The sequence below is a fragment of the Delphinapterus leucas genome, chromosome 15 (genome assembly GCF_059928025.1).
Source record: "Delphinapterus leucas isolate spDelLeu-1000000601 "Yukka" chromosome 15, BTC_Dleu_Yukka2, whole genome shotgun sequence".
In the NCBI taxonomy this organism is placed as follows: Eukaryota; Metazoa; Chordata; class Mammalia; order Artiodactyla; family Monodontidae; genus Delphinapterus; species Delphinapterus leucas.
The window spans coordinates 34,410,452-34,424,331 of NC_143143.1; the positions used below are offsets into that span (position 1 = coordinate 34,410,452).

Below are 13,880 nucleotides of genomic sequence, written 5' to 3' on the forward strand. Positions count from 1 at the left end.
GCAGCCATGCTTGTGAGGAGGGGGTACAGGACACCCACGTGCAGCCTCCTCTCTGCTCTGGCATTGAGAACCAGCCCCACCCTGCTGTCCAGTCAGGCCCCACAGCCAGCTTTTTGGCCTCTGTGGCCTCTCCTCTACCACCTCCAAAGCCGACTGCCTCCACCCCCAGTGTGGACCTAAAGAAGGCCCGAGACATGCGCTGGGGGGTCCAGACAGCCAGAGGTCCCGCTCTCACCCGTGGGCTGGGCCAGCTGGCTGTGGCCTGTCCTGAGCTCCTGGACACTCCGTGGGCCACTCGAGGCGTGGGAAGTGAGGGGTGGCACTGCAGAGGCTGCGTGCACTCAGGGTGCCCTCACCCACACCCAGGGGCTGCCTGCAGGGTCAGGACTCACTCAGGGCTCTAGGAAGCTGAGTCCCTCTCCTGACCGCCCCTCAGCCCCCGACCAGGTTTTCATCCTCATGATATACTAAGTCCTCTGGAATCCTGTGTTAATCTAAGGTCCTAGACACAGCTTTCACCCAGGGGTTCCTTTGGGTAGGCCCATGTGTGTCAACGAACCAACTAGTGCCCTCCTTCCTCACACCTGGGGACCCGCTGTCCTCTAACCACACCCTCTGTCTGCACAGGCCGCTGCTCGTCCAGAAGCCCAGGAACAAGAGGCCCTTCCAGACCAAAGCACATCACAGTTCCCCCAATGCCCAGGCCAGGGGACCAGGCAGTGGTGGCTCCCGAGACAGGTAGGGGTGAGGAGAAGGGGCTTCCCAGCCATGAGGAAGCAGCCAGGCTCTGAGGGCAACGTGGCTTTTTATCTTGATTCCGGAAACCTCAGGTGGTGTCCCAGCAGGCCTGGGCACAAGCGTCTGAGAGACCCCAACTCCCGTCCCGTCTTTGGAGCCCAGGACTTGACCCAGAGGAGCAGAGAGCAGAGCTAAGGCCACAGGGCCCTAGGTGGGGGCCTGGGAAGGGGTGCGAGGAGACGCAAGACCCCTTCCTGCTGCCCTTGGGCCTCGCTGGCACCTAGTGCCCCAGCCTGTGTCCCTTGCCCTGGCCTGGACGTGCTGCTTCACCCGGGACCAGGGAGCCTGTGAGTCCCAGGCCAGTGGTGGACCCTGTTGGCCCTCGCCAGGCCTGCAGTCAGCGGGGAGGTTTCCGTCTTCAGCTGCCTGGGCAGAGGCCCGGCTGCTGGGGCACCCAGCACAGCCCAGGGATGAAGGAAGACGGCAGTGGCAGTGGGACCAGATTTGCCCGCCTGGCCTTAAACAAGAAGCCTTTTCTGCCTTCCTGAGGCTGAGCTGGCTCCGGGATGAAAAGGGGCCTCAGGCACAGGCTCTGCCCCAAAGAACCAGGGGCTGCAGGGTGACTGTGTAATCCGGGCCTGGCCGTGCTTTGGGGGTCAATGGAAGGAGCGTGCGCTCAGAGCCAGGGATGGGGAAGTGGGCTTCCCCCAGGCCTGGCAGGCTCCCAGCGCCACCGGCCGAGTGCCGTTACCTGGCAGGTAGATGTCTGCAGCTGCGCTGGGCTGGCCTCGGCTGCAGGGCTCGGGGCTGCCGTCCTGCAGGACGTTCTCGATAGACGGCACCCGGCTCCCTGCAGAGGAAGGGGCAGGTTGGGGACCGGCAGGCAGGAGTCTGGGACCCCAGACCCCACCCTGGGGCCCAGACCTCACCCTTGACTCCCCCTCTGCTCTCCCAGGACCCAGAGGTAGGTGTCTATTTTCTTTCTCTTTCCTTTTCTCCTACCCACCAGCGTGGGGCTTTATTTTGTTTTTTATCATAAAAACATCACATACCCACATTTAAAAGACAACATGGAATGGTAATAGATCTGACTGTCTCCTATCTTCCTGGACAGGCAGGTGGGTGCTCAGCCCTCTGACCCCCAGGCCCGCAGCAGGGAGCTCACATGAGGGGGAACAGGGGGGTGTCCTCTCTCTCACACATCAGTTCTCAGCCCGGGACCTGCACTGTGCTTGTGGGGGCATCCCCTCAGGCAGAAGAGGGACCTGGATCCTGTGACAGGGCCTCCGGAGGGCCCCCAGTCCTGGCACATGCTACGTGCAGGTGGGAAGGAGCCACAGCCATGGAAGGTGGGGAAGCTTAGGCCTGAGAGGCAGAGGGACCTGGCCCTGCACGCCGGGTGGGAAGTGACACCACCATGCTCCTGGGGGACACCTTAACCCTGGCACCATGCCCAGGCCCAAGGCCCTGCCCAGCGGCCTACAGGCAGACATGGGTCACCCAGCGCAGCACTGGCCAGGGGCCACCCAGCAGGGAGGGGGTCACAGCGCCAGGGTGGCTGCAGGTTGCTCTGGGGGCCTTGACCACACTTTGGCCACCCCCTGGCTCTGTCATTCTCAACTAAAGGGCCTTGGGCCTCCCCCGACACCAACCCTGAGCCTCAGTCTCCTCATCTGTCTGACACGGGGAGGAAAGACCAGGACTGCAGAGGAACAGCGTCTTCCCACCTCCCGTCACCTCTCCACTCACAGCCAGTGCCGGCAGCGGCGCTGGGACTGGACCCCAGGGGGCTGCCAAGTGCTAAACCTCTGCTCAGGAGGGGCACCAGGCCCCTTACACAGGGAACACGCCGGGGAGGGGCCTGGCTGAGCTGCGCACCCACCGGCCATCGGCTACCCCAGGCCTGGGCAAGGCCCAGAGACCCCGGTGGGACCCTGCCCTGGAGGGAGGGGCACAGCCCAAGCCCAGGAGCATGGAGCACCGACCATGGGCAGAATGATCCAGGCGGGAAGAAAAAGGGCTGCTACCACTAAATGGACGGTTAAGGAGGGAAAACCAGGAGCGGCCCAGGGCTGTCTTCCATGAGACCGTGTAGGAACCAAAGTGTGTGGTCCCAGGAGGGCAACTAACACAGCTTGGAGGAACCTCCGGAAGAGACTTGGAGGCCCCGCTTCCTGCCGGGCAGGGAGCACCAGGGCCTCAGGGAGGAGAGGGCTCACCTTGCTTTAGTGATGAAGTCTCGTCAACCTCCTCCGTTATAAAGCTCTAGGAAACAAAGGAAAAACATGCCTGGACCCTGGTGCTGACAGCTGGGCACCAGGCTGCAGGTGGCCGGGGAGGACACAGGGTGAGTCGGGTCCAGGACAGGCGGCGCCTTTGGGTGTGTCACACACAGCTCCTCCTACGGCCCTCGCTGGACTCCACCCAACAGCACCCACCTGACAGATGAGGAAACGGAGGCTGGGGGAAGTCACAGCAGCCAAGGTCAACAAGCGCGAGGGAGTGGTGGAGCGTGGGGATGGAAGGACAAATGGCAATGGCATGCCTGAGGAGGGCAGGCAGGGGCCTCACCTCGGGGGAGCTGCTCAGCGCCACCCCTGCCCCGCTCGGCGGGGGCGGGGCCTCCGAGTCATCCTCTTCATGGATGGGGGACGATGGGGACCGCAGGGTGCTGGGGACAGAGTGGGCGGAGGACAGAGGATGAGCAACGCCAACCCCACCCAAGCCAACGCCCCAGCTGGGCCAGCAAATGTGCGCTAGGCCTGGGGAGTAGGTGGCCCTCCACCTGCAGCCTGCACACGGCGCTGTGTGCAGGGGAGAGGGGAACCGCGATGGTATAGGCTTGGGGTGAGGGCTGAGCAACAGCAGGAGAGACCCATGCGTCCTTTTGTATCTTTGGAGTTGTTTTGTCACATGTATAAGGCGCAGGGGCTGTGGGAGTTTTATAGAACCTGTGCCTTCTTTATACTTTTCTAGAAAACCAGCACACGTCTGAGCAAAGACTAAACACAGCAGGGCTGCTCGCTGGCACCTCCAAGTGTCCAAAGGACCAGGACTGACCCTTGCCCAGCCCCTGGGCATGTGGCCCTCGAAAGTCCCTTACATCAGTGATGACGATCCTGTAATCGCCAAGCAAGGCCAGGGCTGGCTCGTGGGGCACAAACAAGGTGGATGAGGTGTACCTGGAGGGTCCCGCACACCTTCCCCAGGGGGCTGCCGGCGGTGGTCTCACCTGTCGGGGGATTTGCTCCTCAGCTTGCCCTTCTGGAGGCTGCTTTCCATGATCCGATCGATCCCAGCAAGTGGACAACTCGCTTGGGACAGGCCATCTGAGACGCCTGAATAGGTGATCTCTTCATAAAGGGGGGCCGAGGGGATGGCTGGGGAGGCGGCCCGAAGGCCGTTGAGCGCCTCGAGCAGGGAGATGGGCTCGTAGCCAGGCGGGATGCTGTCGGAGCTCTGCAGGGACAGGAGCAGGTGAGGGACGGGCCGGCCAGGCACCCTGCCCACTGCCCATGGGCCACAGAGCCCCAGACGCCGGCCTGGCACCCCAGGGATGGTCTGCTCCCCAGAACCTGCTCTCTGACCATCTCCTGTCCACTCCACCTTCCAGAGACTCATATCCCCCTCCCTCAGAGGGGCGCCAAGAACTCCAGAGCAGCACCGGACACCCCTGCCCAGGGCGCCCTTGGCCATCAGCTGCAGCCCAGGACACCCAACTGGCCCACTCGGTGCCCAGGATGGAGGAAGAGAGGGCCTTGGCCAGCCCCTACCTGGCTTTCTGCTCCCGCCTGGTGGGCACAGAGAGTGAGAGAGGTGTTAGTGAGAGGAGGGGGCAGGGGCAGGGGCAGGAGGGGAGCAAAGCCATGGCAGAGGCGGGAGAAGCCGGTGGGAGTGTGTGGCCTAGGCCAGGAGGACCTGCCCAACACGGGGACCCAGCCTAGAGATCCTCCTTGGGCCGGACAAGCAACTGCAGGGCTGATATGGGCTCCGGGGAGCCTAACAGGCACCTCCTCAGGACCAGTCTCACCCTCTCTGGGAGTAGATCCAATCAATAGGTTGAGTCTTGCTTTAGAGTTAAAGGCAAAGGGAGATGTTAGGCCTCCCAAGCCGGGGGGTTGGGCAGCCGCCTGCCCTCACTCTCGTGAACAAGGTGAAGGGCAACGCTCTCTACATGGGACTCCTGCCTGCCCGGCTGACCTGTGAGAAGGAAGGGAGCTGCCCTTCAGGGAGGTGACAGAGTGACCCCTAGGGACCAGGGGGAGGCAGAGGAGCCAGGTGGTGCTCTCTGTCCTCAGCAAGCACCTCCTGGGTTCCCTGGGACCACGGTGCCTGCATTTGTCCCAAGCCACCCCTTGCCCCTCGAAACAGGGAGAAAACCTCTCTGTCTAGGCTGACCCTCAGTGACCCCAACCCTCTACCATTTTCCAAAGGGGCCCGGGGCTCAGCGGAGGCCCCAGGCAGAGGCCCGGCCCAGCCGCCACATGCTGTCTGCTCCCTGAGATGCAGGAAAAACGTGAGAAATACAAGTGTTGGCCCGCAGAGCAGGGATGCAGGGCGAGCAAGCACGAGGGACGTTTGCAACAAGAGCGGCAGCCTTAGTTCCGCCTCCGTCATTCCACTGCCAGCAAGAAAAAAAAGGGAAACAGGGCATCAGGAGACCACGGGCAGAAGCAGAGCTGGCGAGAAGGGGCGCCCGGGGCTTTCTGCCGACAGACCTTGAGCTTTGCTTGTTCCACAAAACTCCCTTCCTGGGCAGGGACGCCGGGACTGGGGAGAGTGGATTTGACAGATTAAATGAACAGAACACGTTAGCCTGGGGTGAAAGTGACTTCCCATTCTTGTCACTGGTACAATAATCAGGGCACAGGGCAAAGACGTAGCCACAGGGCCAAACACACTTACTGTTTCCCTTTTAGGTTTCTTGCTGGCCAGTGAGGCAGGGTGCGACTTTGATTTTTTAAAGGGACACTGTCAAGATAAAAATCATAGATTTTACCGCTGCCACCCCCCATGCGGCGCTGGAGCTGGCTGGCTGGGGTCTCCCTGGTCTGCTGGTCTCCAGGTGTGCCATGAGCCAGCGCTTCGCAAATTCTACGTGCATGTAAATCGTGGGGACCTGGCTGAGCATGGGTTCTGCCTTGGGCCTGGGTTGGCTGCGCCTGCACATCCTTGCAGCTCTGGAAGAGCCCATCCCCGTCCGCAGCGGCCACTCATGGTCTGGGTCACCCTGAGCAGCAGGTCCTGGCCAGGGCAGGTGTTGACAGTGGCCAAGCGCTCCCCACAAGCAGGCCTGGTTGGGCACAGGGAAGGGACCTGGAGGTCCCAGCACAGCCTCATTGACTCATCACCAAGTCTAACTCCTAAAGGTGGGGCTAAAGCCCCCGATGACCCCCACTCTGCAGCGATCTTAACAGACTCACTGGAGGAAATGCCCAATTTGGACTCTAGTACTACGTGGAAATTGCTCGTGCAGGGAATGTGGCAGAGAACAAGGGCCACTTAATTGGGACTGTAACCTCCAGAGAGGAAGGCGGTGGCCCTCTGGAGTGCGAGCTTACCATCCAAGCCCCAGGCTGCCCTGCACTGTGGGAGGCACTTCAGCTCTCTGGACAAGAAGGATAAACATGGGAGGATCCTGCCTGACCCTCAGATGCCAGGGCAGAAACCCGGAGAGGCGACAATAAAAACCCACCACCTGAGCCCACCCTCCGTGGAATAGCAAAGCTCCTTTCTCGGGGTCAGGAACAACTCAGTACTGTTTTTCCCTCCACCAAAAACATGGTGCTGGAGAAAGTACTTGCTGTTCTGAAAACAAGTCCACTGTTAAATGGCTGAGGGCCTGGTTTCAGAGCCGGAAGCCCTGATGCCTATGGGCCTCACAGGCTAAACAGTGTGGCTGGCCCGGGAGAAGTGGGGTGACGGGCACCCCAACCTGAGGGGCAGCCTTGCTCCTGATCCAGCAGCAAGACCACACCTTCAGATTTTGAAAGAGAAGCCAGAAATCTGAGTCTTAAGGAAAATTCCTAGACTTTTAAACATTGGTCCAATTTTCAGAAATGCTGGGCTGAACACATCACACCTGCTGGCCTGGGGCAGGCGCCCTCTGTGGGTATGCCAATCCAGAGGGCTTTGGCTCTTTTTCCTTTTTGTTTTTACTTTTTTTAAAAATAAATTTATTTATTTATTTATTTATTTTTGGCTGCTTTGGGTCTTTGTTGCTGTGTGTGGGCTTTCTCTAGTTGTGGTGAGCGGGGGCTCTTCGTTGTGGTGCGTGGGCTTCTCATGGCGGTGGCTTCTCTTGTTGCAGAGCATGGGCTCTAGGTGCCCGGGCTTTAGGAATTGTGGCTCGTGGGCTCTAGAGTGCAGGCTCAGTAGTTGTGGCGCACGGGCTTAGTTGCTCCGCAGCATGTGGGATCTTCCCAGACCAGGGCTTGAACCCGTGTCCCCTGCATTGGCAGGCGGATTCTTAACCACTGCACCACCAGGGAAGCCCGCTTTTTCCTTTTTAGAGAGCTGGCAGGGCCTCTAAGAATCACTGGATCCAAACAACCTCAATTGAGAGCCCAGAAAATAGGTTCACTGGCTGACAATGCTCAAAGCCAGCTGGGACCCAGGAGCCGGGAGCCGGGCCTACCCCTGTCCGTCCTCGGTCCTTCTGCCCCGACCTGCCCACCTCAGCGACCCCCTAAACCCCACCCTGTCTGTGTGTCTCTCCACATCTCTTTCTGTGTCTCCCTGTCTGCCCATCTCTCAGCATCTCCCTTCTGAACCTCATCCCCATCTGTCTGTCTCTCTCTCTCTCTCCGTATCTGTCTCTCCATGTCTCTGCATTTCTGTGTCTCTCCCTCCCCATCTCTGTCTCTGCCCACCTCTCTCTCAAGGTCACCTTGGTGGAGCAGAGGTGACGACACCACGACCCTTCAGACTCAGCGAAGGGTCACCTGCATCTTAGGCTCTTGCTATTGGCAAAAGCAACGCCATCCGGCAGCCAGAGCTCACTGGGCCCAGCCTGGATCACCCACGCATCTTCACAGCTGCCCGTCGGGACCAGGCAGGTGAGCCAGAGGCCCAGAGAGCTGGCAGGCAGGGGTGCTGGCCAGATAGTCTGGGTCCTGGCCTGGCACCACCCTGAGGGCAGAGCCTGGGCAGCCTCCTCCTGGCCACACCTCCAGGGCTTCCTGACCTACTGGCTCCCACCAGACCAGCCCCACCAGGAGCCAGGCACTGTCCTAACATGAAGGCGGGCCCTGCACAGTAGGCAGGGGCTTCCTCCAGGCCCCTCCTGTCTCTACCCCCACACCCTCCAATGCAGGAAGGAAGAGGCACTTACAGAATGTTCATCGTGGTCCATGCTCTGGGCCAAAACGGGGCTGAAGGAGATGGGGGACAGGGCTCCTGGCTTCTTCCTCACTGCCCGGATCTGCAGAAGGGCCCGGAAAGCTGTGGTGGAAGGACAGGGTCATGTGAGGCAAGGGGCAGCACCACTGAGACCCTCCAAGTTTCGGGGACACTGACCACCCACCCACCCCGCAGCAATCCCAGGACAAGCCACGTTTCTGAGTTGAAGGCAGTATTTTTTTTTGACATCAGTCTCAGTAAAATTTTGAGGGGTATGTCTCCTCAGGCAAGGGAAACAAAAGCAAAAATAAACAAATGGGACTATATCACACTAAAAAGCTTTTGCACAGCAAAAGAAACTATCAACAAAATGAAAAGTCCACCTACTGAATGGGAGAAGATATTTGCAAACAATATATCTGATAAAGGGTTAAAATCCAAAATATTCAAAGAACTCATACAACTCAACATCAAAACAAACAACCCAATTAAAAAATGGGCAGAGGGGCTTCCCTGGTGGCGCAGTGGTTAAGAATTTGCCTGCCAATGCAGGTGACATGGGTTCGAGCCCTGGTCCGGGAAGATCCCACATGCTGCGGAGCAACTAAGCCCGTGCGCCACAACTACTGAGCCTGCACTCTAGAACCCGTGAGCCACAACTACTGAAGCCCGCACGCCTAGAACCCGTGCTCCGCAACAAGAGAAGCCACCGCAATGAGAAGCCCAAGCACGGCAATGAAGAGCAGTCCCCATTCGCCGCAACTAGAGAAAAGCCCATGCGCAGCAACGAAGACCCAACACATACAAAAATAAATAAATAAATAAATAAATTTATTTAAAAAAAAAAGATAGATGCACCCCCTATGTTCTCTACAGCATTATTTACAATAGCTAAGATATGGAATCAACCAAAGTGCCCATGAACAGACAAATGGATAATAAAGATGTGGTGTATATACAATGGACTATTGTATATGTATATACACCATAAAAAAAGAATAAAATCTTGTCATTTGCAACAACATGGATAGACCTAGAGAGTATTATGCTAAATGAAGTAAGTCAGATAAAGACAAATACTGTATGATTTCACGTACATGTGGAATCTAAAAAGCAAAATAAATGAACAAACATAACAAAACAGAAACAAGAGTTATAGATACAGAGAACAAACATCTGGCTACCAGATGAGAATGGGTGGGGAGAGGAAGAAATAGGTGAGGGAGATGAAGAGGTACAAACTTCCAGCTGCAAAATAAATGTCACGGGTATGAAATGTACAGTGTGGGGAAATATAGTCAGTAGCTATGCAATATCTTTGTATGGTAACAGACGATAACTAGACTTACTGTAATGATCATTTTGAAATGTACAGAAAATAATTATTATGTTGTATAACAGGAACTAACACAGTGTTGTAGGTCAGTTACACTTCAAAAACAAACATACACACACATAGAGAGGTCAGATTTGTGGTCACCAGAGGTGGGGAGGGGGGAGGGGGAATTAGATGAAGGCCGTCAAAAGGTACAAACTTCGAGTTACAAGATAAATAAGTACTAGGGATGTAACGTACAACAGGATAACTATAATTAACATTGCTGTGTGTTATACATAAAAGTTGTTAAGGGAGAAAACCCTAAGAGTTCTCATCACACACACACAAATTTTTTTTAATTTCTTTAATTTCTATCATTTCTTTATATCAGATGATGGATGTTCACTAAACTTATTGTGATATTCATTTCGTGATGTATGTAACTCAAATCATTATGCTGGGCTTCCCTGGTGGTGCAGTGGTTGAGAGTCCACCTGCCGATGCAGGGGACACGGGTTTGTGCCCCGGTCCGGGAGGATCCCACATCCCGCGGAGCGGCTGCGCCCGTGAGCCATGGCCACTGAGCCTGCGCATCCGGAGCCTGTTGCTCCGCAACGGGAGAGACCACAACAGTGAGAGGCCCGCGTACCGCAAAAAAAAAAAAAAAAAATCGTTATGCTATACATCTTAAACTTATACAGATCTGTATGTCAATTATATCTCAATAAAACTAGAAGAAATAAAAAATTTAAAAATAAGGTTAAAGGGAAAAAAAAAAGAACAGAAACAACATGAATAGATTCCTCCCCGTAGTAAGCCAGAAGCTCAAAGGAAGCACGACACCTTCTTGGAATCAAATAGTAAGAATGATTTCCTGAAGACAGTAATTCTCAGATACAAGGAATTTTACTCAGTCAAATATAGCTGATGAAATAGATAACCACAATTATATTCTAGTTTTCAAATGCATAAAGAATTTGCTTTGTGAAAGTAAGTTGGTTGTGAAGTAAGAGTCCATGAGATATTAAAGAGTATTAACTTATTATTGAAAATGAAAATACGATTTAATTAGAACAAATGCCTTCAAAATGCCCTCCCTTTATCTCCTCTTACTGTATATACTAACAAAGGAATACCTTTAACCTGGAATGCAATTCACTAAAAACAACTAAAGAAATCAAACTGAGAAACAAAGTAAAATAACATGTTACCAACAGAGACTCACTGAATCTAAGTTAGGTTTTTGAGTATGCTAAACACAGGGCAAAGAACACTTTATTACAAAGATCAATTTGCATTAAACAAAATGATAAACCTAAGCTTTGTTCTTTTGTCTTTTTCTGCCTCGGTGTGCAGCTTTCGGGATCTTGGTTCCCCAACTAGTGACTGAACCTGGGCCACGGCAGTGAAAGCCGGGAATCCTAACCACTAGGCCACCAGGGAACTCCCTAAGCTTTATTATTTTTAAAACACACTTTCTTTTTCTCCCCCAGGGTTTCCCAAGGCCGTGTATATTGATTAATTGCTGTGAAGCATAATTTTAACGTAGCCATAGACTACTCAACAAAAGAGAGTTTTATAGTGAACAGTCATGAACCTAAGAACTAAATGTAGCAATAAAGAGATATTTTCACACTTGGAGTTTTAAATCAACCAATACATTATTTCTGAAAGTGACAGTAAATCTGACAGTCTTTGTCTATGCTAAAAAAAAAAAAGCTGTCATTTATCTCCTCAGAGAAAATGTCCTGCAGCTCCCATAGGAGGGTGCTCTTGACGCTCACACCCAGTCCCTGCCAGGACCAGCAGGAACCGGGCCCAGGACTGCTGACCCACCAGCAGGACCTACAACCTGAGAATGTTTACTCTCTATTGGAGGATGAATATTTTGTTCAGAATTAGGCCCAACATGACAACTTATTTTTTTAACGCCGTATGCGCCACTTGTGGGATCTCAGTTACCCGACCAGGGATCGAACCTGGGCCCTCAGCAGTGAAAGCGCGGAGTCCTAATCACTGGACCTCCAGGGAATTCCCCCAACGTGACAACTTTTGACTGAGAAAGTCCAGATGCTCAAGGAAACCAAATTTAACTCCTTGATCATTTACACCCACCACACTTTTCATTTTATTATAATTTTTTATCAAAATATTTCCCACATACTCTTTGAAATAAAGATCTGACTTGCTGATCACTTCTGTGCAGCTCACCCCACACACTGCCCTGCAGCCCCTCCTGGATACTTGCCCTGCATCTGACTTCCCCGGAGGCAGACGGCGCCACCCCATCGCCACGGATGTCCCTGCCCACGTCTGCCACCGTGCCCGTCTCCCCGCCCGCCCGCCCGCCCGTCCCACTCACGCAGCCGGCAGATGGGGCAGTTGCTGGCCTGGTAGCGCAGCGTGTCGGCGCACGAGTTGCAGAGGCACAGGTGGCGGCAGGGCAGGATCAGCGTGTCCCGTAGGTCCGACAGGCACACCACACACTCGTTGCTGTTGTCGCTGTTCTCCTCGTCTGAGGGCTATGGGTACACCGAGGGTCCCAGGGTCAGTGGCTCCCGAGGCCAGAGGCCAGGGGCCTTCCTGTTCCCACTTCCCCTTGGGGCTGCGGTGGCAAAGGGAAGCCCCAGGGGCAGAGAAAGATCACCAAAGAGCAGGACGCCCACCTAGCCCAAGACACCTCCCCAAATCGAGAGATCTTGGGTCTCCTACTCCCCAGAACCAAAGAGGAAATGTGGGAAGACTCGTGTCTGCCAAGGCTGCCCATTTACTTGCTTAAAACAGCAACAACAAGAACAAGGCAACGGAGTTCCCAGGCAGTCCAATGGTTAGGACTCTGTGCTTTCTCTGCTGGGGCCTGGGCTCCATTCCTGGTCGAGGAACTAAGATCCCACAAGCTGTGCAGTGCGCCGCCCCCCCCAAATAAATCAGGCAAGTCTAACTTGTTGAAATGTTTTCCTTAAGTAATGGCACCTTCTGGAAAACAAAATTAGCTTCTGGATCAAGAGGTAGCAACAGCCTAAAACAGGGATCAGCCAAGTCGAGCCTGCTGCCTGCTTCTGAAACAAAGTGTTACCAGAACACAGCCTTGCCCCTGTGTTTCTGTATGTCTGTGGCTGCTTCTGCATGATCCCGGCAGTGCTAGACAGATGAACAGAAGTGACAGGCGCCATAGAGGTCGACAGCAATAACTACCAGGCCCTCTATGAGAAGTCAGATGACCTCTGATGCAGAAACATGACCTGGGCAGAGAACACTTGGCATCCAGCCAGTTCCAGCCACCACGGAAGCTGGCCTGAGACCCCAGAGGTTTTTAAAAAAGGCAGCAGTTTCATTTGTGTCTTCAGACAATGACAAAGGCATGGACTAATTCCCTGGCTGTGCCAGACCTTGGCTCTGTGGACCACCAGGCTCCTGTCACAGGCATTGGAAGGCGAGCCGGCCCACGGGTGCAGCGCGGGCTCAACTGCTGATGAGAGAAGGGAAAGGCCAAGGCTGCACCGGGGAAGGGGGCAGTAGGAGGGGGTCCGGCATCCCCATGCTGCCCTGATGGCCAGCTGCCCAGTGATGGTAACAAGCCAGTGAATTTGCTGGAAAAAGGACAATGTCCCACAGACTCTGCTAACTCTAGAAATTAAGGAAAAATGATGGAGTCTGGGGGCCTGGGGTCTCCAGGGGAAGGCTCAGCAGGGAACTGGCTCATCTGCCACCAACCTGCAGGGCCCTGGCCAGGACAGGGGCCCCAAGCAGGTCACCCACAGGCCTGCCTCCGAGCAGCTGGGAGGAGCACAGGGGAGCACGGCCAGCCTGGCCCGTTGGTGCCACAAGCACGCACCTTCGTCTCCTGGTTGTTCTTGTTCTCAATACCGTAGATCTCCTGCAGCAGATAGCTGACCCGGTCCACCTGGAGAGCAGAGAGGTGTCTGGGCACTTGCTCCCAACTCAACGGCTCCTCTGCACCCACCTTTCCCGACAACCCCTCCCAGGTGCCGGGCTCGGGTCCTGGGGGCAGGTGTGGTTGGCGATTCTGTCTAGCCCCACCCCCAGGGAGCAGGCACTACTGGAGACAGGCAGGGAGAACCGTCACCTGCCCAGCCGACTGGTATCAAGGACACTGGGCTGGGCCCAGGTTCTGCCTGCCCCGGAGGGCGTGGAGCCAAGCTCTACCCGGACCTGGCGACCACATCTTCTGCCCACCTTACTGTGCCCAACCCCAGAGGAAAATGACCTTGGACCCTCCTGTCACCAGCCCCACAAGAGTGACCAGAGTCAGGCCTCGAGCTGACCACAGTTTATTGGCTAGATACTCCTCCTGAGAGCCACGGCCCTGCCGGTCAGCTCTCCTGAAACAAGTGCCCAGACCATCACTGGGGTCTCCTGCCCTCCTGCCACCTCCAGGTGTTGCACCTGCCAGAGTTCTCTCAACCCCTCTTTTAAAAAACTCAGCAACACCACTCCCGGGTTGTGGCTGACACACCTGAGC

The 13,880-nt window shown here is 55.3% G+C and overlaps 1 protein-coding gene across 5 annotated transcripts in view; it reads right to left on the reverse strand.

Annotated features, from left to right (window-relative positions):
* The window catches only part of MGRN1 (mahogunin ring finger 1), a 58,945-nt gene that overhangs the window by 3,607 nt on the left and 41,458 nt on the right, over window positions 1–13,880 (reverse strand). For 3 of the 5 annotated variants that reach the window (XM_089896218.1, XM_022594779.3, XM_022594781.3), the window contains 8 exons: window positions 13,233–13,301; window positions 11,760–11,919; window positions 8,072–8,181; window positions 5,644–5,709; window positions 3,971–4,197; window positions 3,310–3,409; window positions 2,958–3,003; window positions 1,490–1,588 (listed from right to left, as the gene is read on the reverse strand). In XM_089896218.1, the coding sequence (XP_089752344.1) occupies window positions 1,490–1,588; window positions 2,958–3,003; window positions 3,310–3,409; window positions 3,971–4,197; window positions 5,644–5,709; window positions 8,072–8,181; window positions 11,760–11,919; window positions 13,233–13,301 (877 nt within the window). The remainder of the gene's footprint in view (window positions 1–1,489; window positions 1,589–2,957; window positions 3,004–3,309; window positions 3,410–3,970; window positions 4,198–5,643; window positions 5,710–8,071; window positions 8,182–11,759; window positions 11,920–13,232; window positions 13,302–13,880) is intronic. The other 2 variants (XM_022594780.3, XM_022594782.3) reach the window with 1 other exon arrangement.